At 47.0% G+C, this 21,711-nt stretch overlaps 1 protein-coding gene across 2 annotated transcripts in view; it reads right to left on the bottom strand.

Annotated features, from left to right (window-relative positions):
• Window positions 1–21,711, bottom strand: part of ocrl (OCRL inositol polyphosphate-5-phosphatase) — a 71,963-nt gene that overhangs the window by 19,803 nt on the left and 30,449 nt on the right. For both annotated transcript variants that reach the window (XM_084332456.1, XM_084332455.1), the window contains exons 12-17: window positions 20,648–20,759; window positions 20,183–20,292; window positions 8,274–8,409; window positions 4,586–4,696; window positions 3,153–3,318; window positions 610–845 (exon numbers count right to left, since the gene is read on the bottom strand). In XM_084332456.1, coding sequence (XP_084188582.1) covers window positions 610–845; window positions 3,153–3,318; window positions 4,586–4,696; window positions 8,274–8,409; window positions 20,183–20,292; window positions 20,648–20,759 — 871 coding nt within the window. The remainder of the gene's footprint in view (window positions 1–609; window positions 846–3,152; window positions 3,319–4,585; window positions 4,697–8,273; window positions 8,410–20,182; window positions 20,293–20,647; window positions 20,760–21,711) is intronic.

A 21,711-nucleotide genomic window follows, 5' to 3' on the forward strand; every position in this document is an offset into this window, starting at 1 on the left:
AGAGAAGGAAGTTTCACCCGTTACTCCTACAGACAGGCGTGGTTTCATTTCTCGGCTACTGGCCGGAAGCATACATGTTGTTGTGCAATCAAGTAGGAGGGCGGGAAGAAAACATTGAGCTGTGAGGAAGAAAATAAATAATACTAAGCTTCATACTGTCTTTTACCTATATTACTACCTAATGTGCTAATATGTCTATACTACTATGCACTCAAGACTGTACCACTCAAGTTCGACACTGTTTGACGAACAACGTACCACTACCTACCCTTAGCTGCCAGAGTTGTACCCTTCCTGCTGACTAGTTGTACAGAAAGAGCCAGCTAAATGACTAAATGTAAATGAGTGCTGCCTTGAAGGGTAGTGCTATGGTGCAGCATTCAGCATATATACGGGTACCTATTCAATAAATAGCTTAGATCAGACAATCTAGTAGTCATGAGCTAATATGAAAAGGCACTATTAACCTTGTCGAGCCATGTTTCACTTTATTTCCTTAACTTAACACTCAAAAGGTTTGGTGGGTCCTGAAAGACACCTCTCCTGATTACTCCAACCCTATCCCCCTTCCACTGCCTTGGCTACAATAGCGGGCTAGCCGTCCCTCACCAGGTCGATGAGTTTGGTGATGGGGATCTCCCGGATGGGTTTCTTCATTCGGCACAGCGTCTCCAGCGACGTGCCGAAGCAGCTGGGCAGGTAGTTGCCAGATATGGTGATGAAGTAGTCCTTCCCTCTGTCCAGGTGGAGCACCAGGATGTCCTCGATGGAGTCTTCCCCGGAGTTGAGGAGCGTGACAGAGTCCTTGCTCACGTAGACCTCCAGGTAGATCTCCAGGGTCTCGTCTGTTGGGCAACATATTAGGTAAGAGAGGGTGCAATAGCATAGGAGCTGCTATTGAACCTTAGCACAGAGGCAAAAAGGGGGGAACACCAAGTATGTTATTTCCAAGGTCCAAGAAGGTTCAATCAATATTTGTGAACATGAGCTACTCTCTCCCAAAGCCAGATATCAAAGAAGTGAGACTCAAAACGTGTGATGTCATCAAGTATAAAATCTGGAGCTGCTCCATAGACAATGAATGGGACCCGCGGGATGTTCGTGTGAGCTTTCTTCTCTAGTATTCTCAGTTCTGAAACATAAAACGCATGGCCACACAGAGAACGTCGACCTAGGTTCTCTCAGCGTCATCTAGAACAGTGTTTCTCAACTGGCGGGTTGCAACCCAAAAGTGGGTCGCAGGGCCATTTTGAGTGGGTCGCGGATGTGTGGGAAAAAAAACAAAAACAATCAAAAATGTTTTAAAAAAAAGTTTTTTTTTCTTCTTTCATTATTTTTTTGCACTACCTATCTTTGTGAAAGTGGCTTCTCAGCTCTGGTCCAGCTGAAGACAAAGCAGAGGAACAGATTGGACATTGAGCATGAGCTCAGAGTTGCTTTGTCTACCATCACCCCAGACTTTGAGACTATTGTCAGGAGCAAACAACATCCCCAGTTATCCCATTAGTTCCCTTGGATGTTAAGCTAAGAAGTCTGCTAAGAAAGATATATTATTTATTATTATTATTTTATTACATTGTGTTTTTAGCCCTAGTTGCACGTTTTTTGCAACCCCAGTTATCCCATTAGTTCCCCCAAACTTACTGTAGGTCTGTTATGTTAAGCTAAGAAGCATAATAATTATTCGGGTGGCTAGGTGGTGCAGTGGGCAAGGCACTCACCACCAATGCTGGAGACGCTGGGTTCGAGCCCAGCTCTCCACATTGTTTTCAGTTTGGCTGGTCGTCCGTACTAATACAATTGGCAGTATTAGAGGGTGGGAAAACTGATGGGTGGGGATCGGACGTTGTGGACAGCGACTCCTACAGGTCGGTTGGTGCGCCTGCGCAGTAGAATCAGGAAGAATCAGTACCGGAGGGGACTCGTGCTATGTATGGCTTACACGTCCACATTGCAGCCGGCTTGTGGGAGGCATGAAACAGCATTCGAGATAGGGGAGGTTAGAATTGGATGATACGAAATTGGGATGGGAGAAAAAGTGGATAAAAAAAAATAAGCATAATTATTTATTATTATTTTATTTCATTGGGTTTTTATCCCTAGTTGCACTTTTGTTGCAACCCCAGTTATCCCATTAGTTTCCCCAAACTTAGGTCTGTTAATCTGCTAAGAAGCATATTATTTATTATTATTTTATTTCATTCGGTTTTTAGCCCTAGTTGTACTTTTTTGTGTTTATTTCATGTTGTTAACAGTGCATGAAAGATTGCGTATTACTGCAATTTTTTTTTTAATAAATCAAAGTGGTTAAAAAATTTGGGTCGCGACTTAATGACTAAGGAAAATGTTGGACCAGCTGAGAACCACTGATCTAGAACATCCTACCCAATTCATCGTCTATGGAGCAGCTCCAGACTTTATACTGGATGACATCACAAGTCACGAGCGGCACGGTGGTGTAGTGGTTAACACTGTCGCCTCACAGCTAGAAGGTCCAGGGTTCGATTCCCGCTTGGGGACCAGGTTTCCATGTTGCCAGGTAGGGTATCTCCCGGGCCTTTCTGTTTGGAGTTTGCATGTTCTCCCCGTGCTCGCAAGGGTTTCCCCTCCCGATAAGATAAACCCAATGGAAAAACATGCACAACAGATCGCCAACGCTGTCACGAAGATGGACAGGAGCACTTGGATTGGTCGCCAGGGTGCGGCCCCACGCCGCAGCCCCTATCTGCTCCCGGCTGCCCTTGGGGGGGAGGACAACGGGATGGGTCAAGCGCAGAGACTCAATCTCATCGGCGACCCAAAAAGAATTGCATGCGAGTGTGTTCCTGTGTGTGTGCCGCCCATCGCATGTGTGTGTCACTGCATGATGAATAAAGACTTCTTCAAAGTCCAGTTATTATATTATTATTATTATTATTATTATTATTATTATTATTAAGTTTGAGTTGTAGCGCTCACATTTTTGGATTAGGGAGAGTTCTCTAATATTTTTGGACCAGAGGAATAACATGCATGACTTCTTACACTAAATGATGTACACCATTCTTATTCTTTTAATTCACCTCATCAGTGATTAGAATAACAACAGAGGACAGAGGCTTGAGCGAGACGAGGGCAGGAGGGAATTGAGTATTCTATTCTAGTACACTCACTTGGCTCTAGGAAGCCATCGCTGGGCTCAGCACGGAGCCAGGGCTTGCAGTACACCGTGTCGTTGAGTTTGGGGATGAAGGCGAAGTGACAGGGGACCTGCCCGTCATTGGAGATTATAAAACACTCCTTCTGAAGCTGCCGGAACTTCACACTCTCAAATGTAAACTGAAAGGATTTGAAACAAGAAACCAAACGAATGTCAGGGAACTGATAATAATCACGGTTACCAAGTCACTTATTCCTGTTATTGGAAAAACAACATTAGACTGCCCTGCGTCCTGACATCCACAGAGAGAAAAAAACAGTAGTAATAATAGGCGTTGTTATTGATTTGTAGGTTATATAATATCACTGAATTGGGCATAGTGGACAGAGCATCAACACAGTGAGAATATACCGTATTAGTGTGTTTATGTTGTGTTTACCACTCTCCTATTCAGCGTGTTTATGTAGTGTTTACCTCTCTCCTAGTCAGTGTGTTTATGTAGTGTTTACCTCTCCTATTCAGCGTGTTTATGTAGTGTTTACCTCTCTCCTAGTCAGTGTGTTTATGTAGTGTTTACCTCTCCTATTCAGCGTGTTTATGTAGTGTTTACCTCTCTCCTAGTCAGCATGTTTATGTAGTGTTTACCTCTCTCCTAGTCAGCATGTTTATGTAGTGTTTACCTCTCTCCTATTCAGCGTGTTTATGTAGTGTTTACCACTCTCCTATTCAGCGTGTTTATGTAGTGTTTACCTCTCTCCTAGTCAGCATGTTTATGTAGTGTTTACCTCTCTCCTAGTCAGCGTGTTTATGTAGTGTTTACCTCTCTCCTAGTCAGTGTGTTTATGTAGTGTTTACCTCTCTCCTAGTCAGCGTGTTTATGTAGTTTACCTCTCTCCTAGTCAGCGTGTTTATGTAGTTTACCTCTCTCCTAGTCAGCGTGTTTATGTAGTGTTTACCTCTCTCCTAGTCAGTGTGTTTATGTAGTGTTTACCTCTCTCCTAGTCAGCGTGTTTATGTAGTGTTTACCTCTCTCCTAGTCAGCGTGTTTATGTAGTGTTTACCTCTCTCCTAGTCAGTGTGTTTATGTAGTGTTTACCTCTCTCCTAGTCAGCGTGTTTATGTAGTGTTTACCTCTCTCCTAGTCAGCGTGTTTATGTAGTGTTTACCTCTCTCCTAGTCAGCGTGTTTATGTAGTGTTTACCTCTCTCCTAGTCAGCGTGTTTATGTAGTGTTTACCTCTCTCCTAGTCAGCGTGTTTATGTAGTGTTTACCTCTCTCCTAGTCAGCGTGTTTATGTAGTGTTTACCTCTCTCCTAGTCCACGTGTTTATGTAGTGTTTACCTCTCTCCTAGTCCACGTGTTTATGTAGTGTTTACCTCTCTCCTAGTCAGTGTGTTTATGTAGTGTTTACCTCTCTCCTAGTCCGCGTGTTTATGTAGTGTTTACCTCTCTCCTAGTCAGCGATAGCGATGGGAGGAAGTCATTCTCCATCCTGTCCATCATGCGAACTATCTCCTCAAACACCTTCTTGTAGCGCTGCTCATTCACCACTTTCACCTGTCACACACAAACACACGCTCAGGTCCTGACAGAGATACACCACATGGGAAAATGTTACAGTATTTATAATCTCAAATAGATTTTATATATATATTCATTTATTTTTTATATTTTGTATTATTACTTTTTAACACTTTCTCTGCCACGCTTATGTACATCATTATACCGTCCTCTGCCAGCTCTATTTGTCTATGGATGGAGAAGTTCCCCTTCTTTGCACGGCTATAACTTTTTAAATTGTATTGCTAAATTGACATTACTATGGCCCATTCAACGTCAATTATCTATCGTTCAGGATGTGGGAACGTTATACTTTTTCATTCACATATTCATACTAAAATACGGTCTAAAGTATAAATATGTTTTTATCGTTTTCTGCAGCATTCTGCAGAACGTGATTTATAGGCCTAAATGCATTATATTGATGATCAAATACAGTTTGATAGCGATCTGCGCGAGATAAAAAATTTCAAATGGACGTGCTTCTAGAAGTTACTACTTATCATCTGATGTTGACCGGATGGGGGGGGGGGTCGTTTTATAATTCCGTGGCCAACGTTAGATGATTCATCTAGTGTGGGTGATATGATCATTAGAGCAGTTTGTATCGAACACGGTAAAAAAAAACGCTGAAACTCACCCCAGTCTCCTCGGGCCGTTGGGCGATGAGCGTGGAGCAAAAATATTCCTATTATGGGATGTTGAAATATGCGATCCATCTCCAGGTTGTATAATATTGTATATACGTCCAAATCATGTTGTTTATCGAGTTATTGGTAACGGATTGCTATCCATTGTGTCGCGCTCGAGTCCCGGGACCTATAGCGAGTGATCGGACCGAATTTGGATGAGCACCAGTTTTTTACGTTTCGGGTTTGGGCGATCCGCCGATCGGCCACCAGATGGCGCTCTTGAACCGTTGGAGAGTTGAGAGGGGATCAACAGTAGATCTCAAGTCTCCGGGGGAGAAATATGATTGCGATCACAGATTTTTGAAATATTGATCTCAATGACGTGTTACGGCGTCATTGGCAGAATGAGCATGGCGAGCAATGACGAGTTTAGGCGTCCTTGGCGGAGAGAAAGTGGTAACTCATTCCTCGCCAACGACGAGTATACTCATTATTGGCAGCCAATCGTTGGACGCCAACAACGAGTATACTCGTTATTTGATTGTTATTTCTTTTATTCGCTATTTCCATTCATAATCCATCCAGGAAGGCTGTGTAACCATAGGGAATGAGTCTGAGATGGCAAAAGTCCAATACCGCCGCCTGGTGGTATGCGGCCGATGTTGCACTCCCTTTGAGACTATATGTGGCTGTGTGTCGATGAAATTCCTCCGGGTGGACTTTTCTAGTAGCCTAGACCAGGGGTTCCCAAACTGTTCAGGCCGCGACCCCCAAATAACGGTGTCAGAGAGCCGCGACCCCCACTATTATAAGAGGTAAAAAAAAAGAAAATTTTAATAAAAAATTATAATATATATATATATATATATATATATTTTTTTTTATATATAAATGGAAATGTATGGTTGAAACATGCCAACATTCAAACGCACACACACTAATAAGCATTGAAGGCTTTTAACCAGGGCCGGACTGGGGAAATCATGCAGGCCAGGAAATATAGTGCAAAATATAGCCCCAGTCAGGCCACTTTTTAAGCAGGGGGTCTTGGGGGTCCCCCACCAGGACATTTTTTGTTACAAAGACTTCATTTCCTGCATTCTGGTGCAGGAATTTTTAAATTTGTACCCTTTAAATGCCAGTGTTTGTGATGGCATCACAAATTATTGTTAAAAAAAAAACACTTGATTTTGATGGATTCTGTTTTTTTGTAATGTCAGATTGAAAAAAATACAATCTTTTATTCAACTTCAGCCCTGATCATAACACCACATATTAATTTTATAATTCTAACCCTTTAAATGCCAGTGTGTGTGATGGCATATATTTGCAATATATCAAATGCAAAGTAGATTTTTCTGGGGGGCGTTATTACAGGCTAGCATGCGTCAATGATTAGCAGCAACACAGATTTTGATGGATTTTTAGTTTTTTGTAAGGGTCCCACCTCCACCAATCACATGCGGCTCCCTTTGTGTGTGTGTGTGTGTGTGTGTGTGTGTGTGTGTGTGTGTGTGTGTGTGTGTGTGTGTGTGTGTGTGTGTGTGTGTGTGTGTGTGAGAGCAAGAGAGAGAGATAGTTCTCCAACTTGTGTGAGTTGCAGTGATCTCCTGGTTGTTCCCCACCTAGGTTATCTAACTATTGCGCTGCTGCAACTAGAAACACTGGCCTGGCCTGCTTCTAAGTTCAGTGGCCTGACTGCATTGAAATCATCTGGCGACCCCCACTTTGGGAACCACTGGCCTAGGCCGAGGGCTTCACCTGATCGCATTGAATAGTTTTCGGGACCCCCGATTCATTATGCTGTGGTGAGTTATGTCATGGCCCAAATGGACATACGATCTACCAGATGGCAATCAAATAATTGGAATATTCTTTTTGGAATCTCACCGGCCACAGGTAAGAGCAATTTAACGTCAATTTCAGCTTGATTGTGCCTTGTTTTCATAGCCATCGCCCTGATCAGCGTATGCTGTTGTACTAACGAATGCCGTTATTGACAATCAATTAATAAGAAACTACCCCCCCCCCCTTTCATGCATTCTTGATGGAACATAATATACCGACCATATGCATTTGAATTTTTAATTGTAGCGTGTATAGGGACGAAATGTCAATGGATTAAGTAAACCGCTCTAAAACCATACTTATATTCACCATGGTATAAAACGGGAATGTATGGATGGAAAATGTTTTCCTTTTTCACATATTGAACGATAGATACTCGATGTCAAATGGGCCAATTGCATCCATAGCTATAATATATATAATTATAGCCCTGCAAACAAGGTGAGCGACTCCCATCGTTTACAGCGGTGGCAGTAGCTATTACAGGATAAGGCTAATACAAAGATTATTTGCTGTAAAAAAAATAAAAATAAAGAAAGATAAAATAATAAACTAAAGTATTTTGTCCGAAAAGGAATAGGAGAAAGCAATATGCTTATCAGGTCCTACCCCTTATTGCAATATAGCCTTAACAATTTTTCCAAACAGTGTTCTTCCAACAGAACCATCTGCAAACAAAATTACTTTAAATTAGTAATTTATCAATTACTGTTGATAAATAAGTTATTTTACAATCAATAGGCTACTGTCCATCCAGTATTTTTGGAAGGCAAAAGGTATATGCCAACTAGATCAGAACAAACGAAAACAAGTCAAGTCAATAGTTTCAACATCTCCAAATATGCAGAGTAGATGAAGACGACAATCCCTTATTGATTATAGGTTTTAAATCCATGTCAACCATGATGGAGGGAAGTAGATACTGAGGAGACAAGTTAAGGTAGATTGAGTCTTAAGACATGGATTCCTGATGTGTTGTACGTCGAGTGAAGACGTGTTTACCGGTAATAGACATGCCTAGTTGATCTTTCCAACCGTACCAGTGGGATTTGACCAAAATATCTCATCTGACCACACGGAGAGGAGCGTCTTACCCCGACACTGAAGAGGGCGCTGACGGGCTTGTGGTCGCTGGTCTGCAGCTCCATGTGGCTCCGGTAGTGGAGCTGCTTGACGTTGCTGCCCCTCCACAGGATCCTGTCACACCAGGCCGGGACGCGGCACTTCCCACTGCAGAGGGCAGGGTCAAAGGTCAGGAGTTAGATATATATATATACACACACAGCCGAGTCTATATTAGTGTGATGATGAGGCTGGTAGAAGAGACGGGAATGTGTGGGAAGGTTTATTTTCCAGTGAAATTGGATCATCGAAGCTGTGTGGCTTCTGGTCCTTACTTTAGAGACAAAGCTAGAAACACAAGCTCTGGATGACAACCATTCAACGGCAATTGTCCTTCAATTATTTTTGTAACAATGAAGGTGTGTGTGTGTGTGTGTGTGTGTGTGTGTGTGTGTGTGTGTAATACACTAACAAAATCAGGACATGTCCTGATTTGGGGATGAAATAAGGACATTCTTGACATCCTAATTTCGCTGATGAACTATTTTAGCCTGACTGTAACTGAGGGGTACAATTCCCTGACTGTATTGATAAGTATGGTATCATTAAACCACTACCGCTTTATGTACTTTAATTACTGGCCATACAGTACATGATATATAAATATGATGAACACTTCCCACAATGAATCGGTTCCACACAAAGGTGTAATCAAGTATTTATTGCAGCAAAAGGTACATAATATACTTCTCTATTTTACTTTGGATGCGCTTATAAGGCAAAGGAATGTGCGTAGGCAAATCAATAATGAATGTCCATTCTCTGGTTACGCAGGAGGTAATTATACAACCTGAATCTTAGGGAATTATATCTATGGTACACTAGTAATATATAGCGGGAGATACTGGAAGGGTCCCCCCGGTTGTAAGCCAGCAGGGGTAGAGGATCTGTCGGTAGTAGAGAGTCTGGTCAACGATGACTAAGGAGACTCCAAGTACAGGAGACGGTGCAATAGTCTCTTGATCCACAGACGAATACAGCTGTTCTCCGTAGACTGTAGCTCCACAGTGAAGAAAGCTAGCCGGCCTCAGGCTCTCTGAGGCGCAGACTCGACGTGGCTCCTCACAGGTTAAATCCCACACGTGTAGGCGTCGGCGATTCTCCGCTCCATAAATCACAGGACCAAAACAAATATAATCCAGCCGCAAAGGGCTATGTAGTCGTCGGGTAGATTAATCCAGTGTACATGTCCACACGGTTCTCGTCTAGGTCTCCTCGGGTGAAAGCGCCATGAAAGCAGCCCAGCCTGGATAAGCACTCTAGCTGATACGAGGAAGCGTTGGTGATGCTGGTCACTGTAGAACTTTAGCCGCACGATACACTATACACAAATAGACTATTACTGACTTAATAGAAATATGTCGCACTCGACGGTATAGCGCCAAACTCTGACAATTCAGTTATTAATTCGCACGCGGTCTCAATGCTCTTATTTGGGGCCAAACAGGCCATACTTCACCGCACGGAGTATCGTGGGTGAGGCTTCAACTTATTGGGTAACTCTACTTCTGTATTCATCTGCGCCATATTTATATGCACGGCGAACAATCTAGTGCCAACCTCATTTCTGTCTCGTATTCCTGGGCAAGGCCGGGCATGTACAGACATGTCTTGACGGTGGCTTTGAACCTGACTCCGGAGGCATGGCCCTGGCGCCTGTGGACCGCTGTCCAATAGGAGAACGAAACATCATGGTCCGTACTAGGCTAAAGGGATATTCCGTGTATATGTACAAGGAATATACAAGGGATATCAAACGATATACAAATACTATGCAATATATATCAATCAATAAATATATATATTCGGTTTAATCTGATCCTTTGTAACAGCCGCCTCCTAATTAGTCCCACCTAATTAGCTAAGCAGAGACAGATTAACCGCACTGTCCACTACTCAATGTCTGTTGTGAGGGGTCGGGCAGTTCACAAAGTCATGGGGTCATGGTCGTCATCGATAGTATCGGGGAGCCTTGGCAGTTCTATTAGCCTCGCCACGGGTCGGGTGTAGATCCGTCCTTGGACGAGCACTTCGGCTGCTCGGACCTTTCCGTCGGCACCGGTGATCACTTTGCTTACGCGGCCAGCCGGCCACATAGCTCGGGGTAGTGACTGGTCGATAATCATGACGACTGTTCCTTCTGTCAAATTGTCTCTCTCTTTCACCCATTTCTGGCAGGTCTGTAGAGACGGTAGATAGTGGAGTAGGAAGCTGTTCCAAAACTTGTCAGCCAATACTTGACTGTACCTCCACATTCTTCGGCCGTTCGCTTCTTCAGGCCTGTACATTGTCTGTGGTAGCGCGGGGTCCAGCCGCTCCATCAAGAGTGTGTTGGGGGTGACTGGGTCGACATCTGCTACATCACTTGAGACGTAACCGAGGGGCTTTGAGTTCAATACTCCCTCGATCTCCGTGAGGACTGTCATTAGGACTTCTTCCGCCACGGTCTGGGCCCCAAGCACGGCGTACAGGGCTGTCTTTATTGAACGTACTTCTCGTTCCCAAGTTCCACCGAAGTGAGGTGCGTTCGGGGGATTAAACTGGAAGTCAATCTGGGATGGAGCGAGGTGGGTCTTAAGTTCTGGGCCCATAGCTTGGAAGCTCTCTCTCAGCTCTCTTTCTCCGCCTTTGAAGTTTGTCCCGTGATCAGACAATAATATAGACGGTTTGCCTTTCCGCGATGTGAATCTTCGGAAGGCCATAAGGAATGAGTCTGTGCTCATGGTTGGAAGGAGTTCTATATGCATCGCTCGGGTGGTCATGCATTTGAATACAATACCCCACCGCTTCTCGGTTCCTCTTCCTTTCTTTATATACAGCGGGCCGAAACAGTCCATACCGGTGGAGTGAAAAGGCTTGTCGCCGAGTCGGAGGCGACAGGGAGGTAGGTCAGCCATCCGGGGTATACTGGGCTGCGCTCGCCACTTACGACAGTCTAGACAGGTTCGCTGGAAGCGCCGCACTGCTTCTCTCCCTTGCAGTATCCAATAACGACGTCTGATCTCCGCGAAGACTCTCTCTGCCCCGGCGTGATGCACATCCTCGTCGTATTTCTTTATGATCAGCTCTGTGACCTTGTGTCGGCTGTTTAAGACTATCGGGTACTTGACGTCATCCGGTAAGTCTGGAGCTCTCTGCAGACGACCACCCACTCTGATGAGACCATGGGCGTCGCTCTCGGGGGCTAGGTGGAGCAGTCTGCTGTCTGATGGGACGGGCTTTGCTCCCTGTAGACAGTCTAGCTCATCGGGGAACGAGTCTCTCTGGGCTCGTTGTAGTAGAAGAAGTTCTGCTTCTTCGTAGTCAGCTGCTGTAATGTCAGTAGTGAGCTGAACCTCTGGGTGGTGCCACAGGAATGTCTTTAGCTGCGCACTCTCTAGGGTGAGGCAATCGTCTATGTCGGGGTCTGTGGAGACAAGTGTGTTCAATCCACAGAACATAGATTTCTTGTTTTCTGCCTCCTCTTTACTCGCTTCCCGTGGGGTGGGTGTAGGCCACTCTTCTTCCGGGAGCTTGAGGAACTCTGGCCCGTCACTGTATAGGTTGTGACGGGTGAGGTCATCCAGGGACATTCCCCGGGTGATGACGTCAGCTGGGTTGTGTTTTGTGTCCACATACCTCCAGCTTGCTACTTCTGTTAAATCTTGAATCTCTGTGACTCTGACTCCCACGAAGACCTTGTATCTGCACGAATCAGACCGGATCCATGTGAGTACTGTCGTGGAGTCTGACCACAAGATTGTTCTTTGCACCGGAATGGTGAGTTCACGTTGGATTAACGTGGCGAGTTGCGCTCCTGCTAGGGCTGCGCAGAGCTCTAGACGCGGGATAGATTGTTGCTTTCGTGGGGCTATTCTTGAGCGAGCCAGGATGAAAGCAGTATGTATTTCTCCTCCCTCCTCTCGGGCACGCAAGTAGGCCACCGAACCGTAGGCTACTTTGGAGGCGTCGCTGAAGACGTGCAGGTCCATCTGGCACGTCTCCGGCCTCACTGTGGGTGGGAAGTAGCTGCGGCGTATGTTGACACCTGGGAGTGAGCTGAGTTCCGTCTCCCACTCTCTCCATGTGGATGCAAGGTGTTCGGGTATGGGGTCGTCCCAGCCCTGGTCCTTGTCCCATAACGCTCTTACAATCATCTTTGCCCTGGTGGTGTAAGGTAGAATACATCCCAACGGGTCATATTGTCTGGCGAGTGTTCTGTATACACTCCGTCTGGTGGTCGGTAGTGCAGTCGACCTTCCCTGCTCCTTGGTCAGGGGTGTGTGTTTATAATGGAGCGAGTCTGTTTTGAAGCGCCAGACTAGTCCTAATGTCATTTCTTGGGCTTCTCCTGGGATGGTCGCCATCCAGGTCTCGCTGCTTGCTGCCTTGTCCTCGGGGGAGAGGCTGCGCAATACTTGCGGGTCGCTGCTGGCCCACTGCCTGAGATCAAAGCCGCCTTTGATCAGGGAGGCGCGGAGCTTGAGTAGAAGGGCCTCGGCTTCTTCTGGCGTCGAGACGCTTTGCAGACAGTTGTCCACGTAGAAACTATTTCCTACACTTTGTCGGACCTCTTCATCAGCTGCTGGGTCCTCTGCGACGTGCTTTTGCAGTGCAAACGTAGCACAGCATCGGCTGCATGTGGTTCCGAAAGGGAGGACTTCCCATTGATAGATGGCTGGTCGCTCATCCCCGATCCTCTCTCTCCATAGGAACCGCAGCAGGGGCTTGTCCTCCTCCACTAGTCTCACCTGCAGGAACATCCCTTTGATGTCGCCGCTGATGGCCACCTTGTCTTGGCGGAAACGTAGTAACACGCCTAGTAGAGAGGGGCCGAGTGTTGGGCCGGGCAAGAGCTCTTTATTCAGATTTTGTGATCCGATCTGGTAGCTGCAGTTGAACACAGTACGATCCTTGCCGTTGTGGTGGACTTTGTGGTGCGGCACGTACCATGATTCGGTCGTCTGATCGGCCTCTTTAATGTCAATTTTCTTTATGTGTCCCGCTGTGATTAGCTTGTTAATCTCAGCGCGGTACACCGTCTCTTGAGCGGGGTCTCTGGCTAGGCGCCGCTCTGTGTTCAATAGATACCGCTCCGTCGCTTCTTTTGGGGCGTGGAAGGTAGGCATACCCTCTCGCCTCAGGAGTGGAGTTGCGTATCTCATCACTCCGTTGACTTTGACTCTCTTTGTCCCCTGCTCGAGGAGGGCTATAGCGTAAATGTCTTCCTTGGAACGAATGTCTTTCTTTTCGTTCTTAAAGGGCATTGTCTCTAGTGTCCATAGCTTCTCGACATGCTGTAGGAGGGTGGTTTCTTCTTCTGTCACTCTGGAGTGGAGGCAGTTAGTGGCTGCTGTTCGGTTAAGAGACTTAGCGAGGGGGCCTTGTAATGTCCATCCTAGGCGGGTCTCGACTGCTGCAGGACAGCCTCTGGGCCCTGTGTGGACCCGGTCTATCGGGACGATGAGGTCTGCATGGTCGGAGCCTATCAGCAGGGTCGGGGTGGCACCGTCTATGAGCGGTATAGGTAGTTGACGCAGGTGCACATATTTATCCATCAGCTTGGCGATGGGGTAGGTGTACTGCGACAGGCCTATTTCTTGGCTGGTGAAAGCGTTAGTAATCCTATACCGTCTCTCTGGCTGCCCGCTTGCTGCGATAGTGAAGGAGACATTCTCGCCCCTTTATCGTCTTTAGATCTCTTCTTATTGTCCGAATCGTCATCTGGTTTTCGCTCCCCCGCAGCCCCAGCTGGGCCGCAGCGGACGCGAGAAGGGTCTTCTCTGACCCGTCGTCAAGGACGGCGTAAGTGTCCATAAACTTATCTTGGTAACTCAGTGTTACGCGGACCACCTTTAAGAGCACCCGGGCGCCCCCGCTGCTGGCGGGGTCAATGTACATAACACTTGCCTTTGTGCTGCTTGAGGGTGCAGGCTTTCTTCTGTTACTGTCGTGTAGGACATCTAGGTGGGCTCCGTCACACCGACTACACCTCTTCTTTAAGCGGCAATCGGCTGCCATGTGACTGCGCGCACATCGGTAACAGCGTCGGTTGGACTTTATCCATTGACTCACCTCGTCGGCGGTCATCTTCTTGAATGTGTCACATTGTGACAACCAGTGTTCCTTTTCGCAGTACGGGCACACCATCTTCCACTTCTCTTTCATCGAGGGGGTACTGTGGTTCTTGCTGCTCGGTACTGATTCTGATTGGTGCATGACGGTCACCAATCTTCGGCCATCGTTTGCTCTCCTAGGTCCCTCTCTGGAGCTTGGGGTGCTCCGCATGAACGTATCCAACTGTAGGCTGTTGACTTCTCTCGCCAGGAAGTCGGCTAGGTCTAGGAGGGATGGCTCGGGACCGTTAGGATCACGGTGGTCTCTTTGCCGCCTGAAGCGCTCTTGTCGGGCGGGCGGAAGCTTCTCTAAAATCCTCTCGACATTAGAGTTCGCGTACAGTTCGTGCATACCCTTTTCTCTTTGCGCCCCCAGCATCCCTACCAGGGATTGTACCTTGATAGACAGGTCATCTAGTGAGCGATTGTCTGTGGCTGGGGGTAGGCGGTCAATATGCCTTATCTCTTGTATTACGTAGTCCCATATGCGTCCATATCTTTGGTCGAGTGCTGCTAGAGCCGCTGTGTATGGGGTAGTAGAGGTGGCATAGGCCAGCGCTATATTGTGCGCTCGGGGCACCTTGAGGTGCTTCAGTAGGATAGCATACTTGTACGGTTCATCAGCTACATCGGACATCATTGTCTCTAAGCACATTCGTAGCTCCGTGTACTGTGCTCGGTTCTCGTGGGTGAAGTCCGGAAACGTCGGTGTGCCAATGTATGATGCCATGGATGGCTGGCACATCGGTGAGCGTTGGAAGAGAGGCCTCCTAGGCGAGTCTCCTCTTACGCCTCTTGGTGGGCTGGTACCTGCTGGGTACCATGGCCCGCGTATCCAGGTGCTGTTCCTCGGGGCTGGTCGTGCGTCAAGCTCACCCGTGAATTGAGTCGGGGGTCTGTAGCGCAGAGCCGCGGGGGTAGAGCCTGGGCTGTACTGGACCTCCTGGTCCTGTGGAGTACTGTGCTGCTGTCGGGCTTGACTCTCCTCCTCTCCCTCTTCTTCTTCCTCTGGCAGGTCCTCTAGATCCTGTAGTCGTCTATTTAGCCTCTCCGCGGTGTAGACCGTTTCTTCCTTGTAGCTGGGTCTCACTTGGACCGGTCGGAGAAGGGGTTCGGAGGGGGGTATAGGCTCTCTCTGGTGGTCGGGCTCAGGGTCGCTTGATCGGGTAGGGGAGGGTGCCCTTGACCCTTGTCTTGACGAGGCCCTGGAACCCCGTGCGGAGGGAGGGGGTGTTGCCCTGGTGATCAGCTGCTCCATTATCTGCGCTTGTAATCGGTCGCGCTCGGCTTCGCGCTTGGTGAGAGCGAGGTCACGCTCTGCTTCTCTTTGGGCACCGGCAGCGGCGCGCTGGGCTTCGGCGGCGGCGCGCTGGGCTTCGGCCCGGTCCCTTACCATATTCTCTTCCGTCTGAAGGCGTCTAATCTCTAGACGTATACGATCTTCGTCGCTCCGTCGCTGCGCCTGAAGGCGTTCTCTTTCCATGGAAGAATGTTCGCGCTCACTAAGCGTCTGTGCTTGGAGTCGATCGCGCTCTGTTGAGGCTGCTAGGCTGGCGAGGAATGCCTGTGCCAGCATCTTGTCCGCCTCGCTGGGGGAAGACGCTGGTTGAGGTGATCCGCTCCTGGCAGTACTCGTTGGAGATCTGTTCTCCTGTGGCGAGTCCTGGAGATCCATCTCCGGGGTGCTCTCCTCTTCTTGTAGCGGGTAGAGTTCCATCCCTGGAGGGCTGTCTTTATCCTGGAGCTCTCCGGGGACTACTTCTTCGGTCTTGGCGGGGGGTAAAGTCATGTCGGGTCCCTCCTGGTCCCTACCGTGAGCTTGGTCAGTTACGTTAGAACCCACTAGGGCCTCTATTGGCGGGGTAGCCTGGTCGATAGGGTCGGACATAATTTTACTATCTACTTTTTCCGCGTTTACCGTCTGTAGAAAGCTAGGTAGTATATTGGCAACGTAATCCTCTAAGTACTGAGGTGTCTGCCGTCTACGCTGCGGGCGATCTACTTTAGGAGAACCGTTTTGTGGAGTGTTCATCATTGGCCATGTCAATATTAATACCACTATATTAATATTACACTAGTTACCCTCCGGCTCGAAGGACCAATTGTAACTGAGGGGTACAATTCCCTGACTGTATTGATAAGTATGGTATCATTAAACCACTACCGCTTTATGTACTTTAATTACTGGCCATACAGTACATGATATATAAATATGATGAACACTTCCCACAATGAATCGGTTCCACACAAAGGTGTAATCAAGTATTTATTGCAGCAAAAGGTACATAATATACTTCTCTATTTTACTTTGGATGCGCTTATAAGGCAAAGGAATGTGCGTAGGCAAATCAATAATGAATGTCCATTCTCTGGTTACGCAGGAGGTAATTATACAACCTGAATCTTAGGGAATTATATCTATGGTACACTAGTAATATATAGCGGGAGATACTGGAAGGGTCCCCCCGGTTGTAAGCCAGCAGGGGTAGAGGATCTGTCGGTAGTAGAGAGTCTGGTCAACGATGACTAAGGAGACTCCAAGTACAGGAGACGGTGCAATAGTCTCTTGATCCACAGACGAATACAGCTGTTCTCCGTAGACTGTAGCTCCACAGTGAAGAAAGCTAGCCGGCCTCAGGCTCTCTGAGGCGCAGACTCGACGTGGCTCCTCACAGGTTAAATCCCACACGTGTAGGCGTCGGCGATTCTCCGCTCCATAAATCACAGGACCAAAACAAATATAATCCAGCCGCAAAGGGCTATGTAGTCGTCGGGTAGATTAATCCAGTGTACATGTCCACACGGTTCTCGTCTAGGTCTCCTCGGGTGAAAGCGCCATGAAAGCAGCCCAGCCTGGATAAGCACTCTAGCTGATACGAGGAAGCGTTGGTGATGCTGGTCACTGTAGAACTTTAGCCGCACGATACACTATACACAAATAGACTATTACTGACTTAATAGAAATATGTCGCACTCGACGGTATAGCGCCAAACTCTGACAATTCAGTTATTAATTCGCACGCGGTCTCAATGCTCTTATTTGGGGCCAAACAGGCCATACTTCACCGCACGGAGTATCGTGGGTGAGGCTTCAACTTATTGGGTAACTCTACTTCTGTATTCACCTGCGCCATATTTATATGCACGGCGAACAATCTAGTGCCAACCTCATTTCTGTCTCGTATTCCTAGCAAAGGCCGGGCATGTACAGACATGTCTTGACGGTGGCTTTGAACCTGACTCCGGAGGCATGGCCCTGGCGCCTGTGGACCGCTGTCCAATAGGAGAACGAAACATCATGGTCCGTACTAGGCTAAAGGGATATTCCGTGTATATGTACAAGGAATATACAAGGGATATCAAACGATATACAAATACTATGCAATATATATCAATCAATAAATATATATATTCGGTTTAATCTGATCCTTTGTAACACCGACCGATACTGGATTTTTGGGGCTGATGCCAATACCCATATGTAAGAGTAAGAAAATCTGTGTGTGTATTTATATATTACTCATAAAAAAGGTGAAAGTAACCTATTTGTACTACATGACCTACATGGGTCCATTTGGGGCTAATCCTGCATGTGACTAAGCACAAATTTTGCATGGCTGAAAATAGGAGCCCATTTTCATTCAATAGGCCATATTAAGCTAGCTTAACCTCTTAAGCCATAAGAGTGATGGAGGTGTGCATGTGTGGCGAGTGTGGTGTATGTAGCCGTGATGGAGGTGTGTATGTGTGTGAGTGTGGTGTATGTAGCTGTGATGGAGGTGTGTATGTGTGTGAGTGTGGTGTATGTAGCCGTGATGGAGGTGTGTATGTGTGCGAGTGTGGTGTATGTAGCCGTGATGGAGGTGTGTATGTGTGCGAGTGGGGTGTATGTAGCAGTGATGGAGGTGTGTACAGTATGTGTGTGAGTGGGATGTATGTAGCAGTGATGGAGGTGTGTATGTGTGGTGTATGTAGCCGTGATGGAGGTGTGTATGTGGGATGTATGTAGCAGTGATGGAGGTGTGCATGTGTGGTGTATGTAGCCGTGATGGAGGTGTGTATGTGTGGTGTATGTAGCAGTGATGGAGGTGTGTATGTGGGGCGGCGTGGCTCTGGGGTAGAGCGGGTTGTCCAATGATCCAAGGGTTGGTGGTTCGAATCCCGCTCAAGCCCATGTCCATCCCACTGCCGTTGTGTCCTTGGGCAAGACACTTAACCTACTTGCCTCGTATGAATGTGTATGCATGTGAATGAATGTTGGTGGTGGTCGGAGGGGCCGTAGGCGTTGATTATTCGCCACGCTTCCGTGAGTCTGCCTCAGGGCAGCTCTGGCTGCAATTGTAGCTTACCACCACCGGTATGACTGTGTATGAACGAATAATGGACTCTGTGAAGCGCTCTGGGTCAGTGAAGAGCGCTATATAAATCCAAGTCATTATTATTCATTATTATGTGGGATGTATGTAGCAGTGATGGAGGTGTGTATGTGTGGTGTATGTAGCCGTGATGGAGGTGTGTATGTGTGGTGAGTGTGGTGTATGTAGCCGTGATGGAGGTGTGTGAGTGTGGAGTTCCATGAATCCTATTGAGTTGCTTTTATTTTCATCCAAGCCAAGGGCATATTTATTATATATATATTTTTGTATTCCATTTATTTTTGGGCTTTCTGTATTTTTCACTCATCCCAATTTAGTCGTTATGCCAATTCCCTTCCTGGTCGTTGCGCGCATTGCCCCACTTTGCACATTGCCTGGGGAGAGTGTAGAACTACCACATTCCTCCTCCGATACATGTGGAGTCGCCAGCCGCTTCTTTTCACCCGACAGCGAGGCGTTTCACTGGGGGAACGTAACGCATGCAGAGGTTCATGCCATTTCCCCCAGATCCCCTCCCTGCTGAACAGGCGCACCGACCGACCAGTAGGAGTCGCAGTTTACAACGACCAGGACGCGTGTATGCCTTCTACGACGGAACTGCGTTTCCGCGTTCGAGTTTTGCGCTCTGATTGGCCAGGTCATGTGACATGTGCGCCAATCGTGGGACAGCAAGTTCTGCGCCTATTTCCGGGTCTAACAGCCTGCAAACTACCTGGCGTTCTATCGCCATGCTCTAAGACAAACTCTAACCTTAACCAACTTCGAAAGAGTGCCTAAGCTTAACCGTCGGAATCAGGGCAGGCGTTCTATCGCCATGCTCTAAGACAAACTCTAACCTTAACCAACTTCGAACGAGCGCCTAAGCTTAACCAGTGTAGAAACTTGCAGTCCCACGATTGGGCGTACATGTCACATGACCAGAAATGACCTGGCCAATCAGAGACGCGGAAACGCAGTTCTGTTGTAGAAGGCATTCAGGCGACCAGGACACATACCCCACCGGCTTCCCACCCGCTAACGCCAGGACCCCACCAGGCGCTGGCACAAGCACCCGCGGGTTTCGTGCGAGAACAGCGTGCATGTACGTCCACAGTCAGATTTCAGAGCAGGCACGACTGACCTGTAGGGACGACTGACCAAGCCGGAGGTACCGCTGACAGCTGGATTGGATCCCAGAGTCACTGCGGTGGTAGGCGAGTGCTTAGTCCACTGCTACCCAGCCGCCCATCCAAGGACATATTTTAAACATGAGTCTACTATATGTTGTGAAGGTGCAATAAGACTACATGATGCTTTTCTATTATTGTGTGATTTTTCTAACAACGGGGGCCAACTTCACAGCAGTGAGAGCCCAGCAGAGAGCTCTCAGTAGATGGATTGTGCGAGGACAGGAATAGGGGCTGTTTTTACCTAGAGTCCCATCGATCCGTCTTGGCATCGTATTTATAGGTGGGGATGAAGTTAATCTCCCCCTCCATGAAGTCCGTGAAGGCCCTCTTTGTCTGCCTCTGGAAGTTCAGCTGGAAAAATAAATAAATAAATAAAAACGGGGAACATTTCCACAAGTTTTATTTAGCGCAGTAGACAAGAGGAACTCCTTTATTTATGCTCATCATAAACAAAAACGGGGGCGAAAGAGGAAACCGGGAGGGATTCCACACACAAAACAGCTTGGATGCAGAAGTCCTCAATAGCTCATAGGACAGTAGGATGTTTGACTTGGTGCCATAATTAGCTTCTGGTTTCAGAACTGAACATTCACGAACAGATCTGTGCATCATGCGTGACCACTTCCCGATACGGGTGTGCATGTGTACATAATAGAAAATAAATAGAGAGCGGCTACATGTTGATAGCTACACCGCAGTTCCTCACCTGATCACGATCCAGCAGCTTTTTCAGCTCATTCTGAGCTATGAGGTGTTTGGCCTCATTAGCATCATACTCAAAAAGACGGTAGTTCAAATCCCCCAGCCACACGACCACACTGAAACGTAGAAGAATAGGGTTTGGGCCATAATTCAATATTATAGTTTACCGTATCAGCATCATATCTAAATGAATGATAATAACCATACTTGTTAATATAATTATTATATATAAACATTAGTGTCGGCCACTGCCGCAGATTGTTTGTGTGGACACAATAATCCAAATAGCTTTCATGCAAATCTTTTCAAATTTGCGGTGCACATTCATGACCCCAAGAGGAAGAAACCTATTGATTTTGGTGACCCCATGATGTTTCCCCAAGCGTCAGGCCAAACGTTTAATACTCAAATTAGTGTATCTCCTGATCCAATTTCCATCTTAATTACCATCGCAAGGAGGCCTGTGATGTTCTGACTCATCTGGCCTCATGGTGGCGGTATTCTCATAAAACAAAAAACATGAACCACTCCAAAAAAAAGGGGGGTATCCACAAAATGTGGATTGAGAATTTGGGCCGTTCTGTGATATGCCCACTGTTGGCCATGTCTAGTTTGAAAATAACAAAAAGTTCTGATTTGATATCACACAATGTGATTTTGTATGCACAAAGAGATGATCGTGATATGAATTTCTTTCATATTGTCTAGCCCTACAGAAGAGGCAGCACAAACACGCTGAAACAACCTCCGAATTAGAGAAACAGTTGCACTAATTACATGTAATCTAACTAGGGATGCCCGATCACGGTTTTTGCCACCGATACCGATCACCGATCGTCTTGAGCCATATCGGCCGATACCGATCCGATACCGATCGTTTTTGATTAACACTTTAACTGCCGAAAACGCCGTAACTCGTCATTCCCCGCCATGCTCAAGTTGCCGAGGACGGCGTAACTCGTCTTTGATATCAATATTTCAAAAATCTGTGATCGAAATCATATTTCCCCTCCGCAGCCTTGACACACAGTGCTGATCTCCTCTCAACCCTATAGCGGTTCAAGAGCG

Source organism: Notolepis coatsorum (genome assembly GCF_963971535.1).
Source record: "Notolepis coatsorum genome assembly, chromosome: 16".
In the NCBI taxonomy this organism is placed as follows: domain Eukaryota; kingdom Metazoa; phylum Chordata; class Actinopteri; order Aulopiformes; family Paralepididae; genus Notolepis; species Notolepis coatsorum.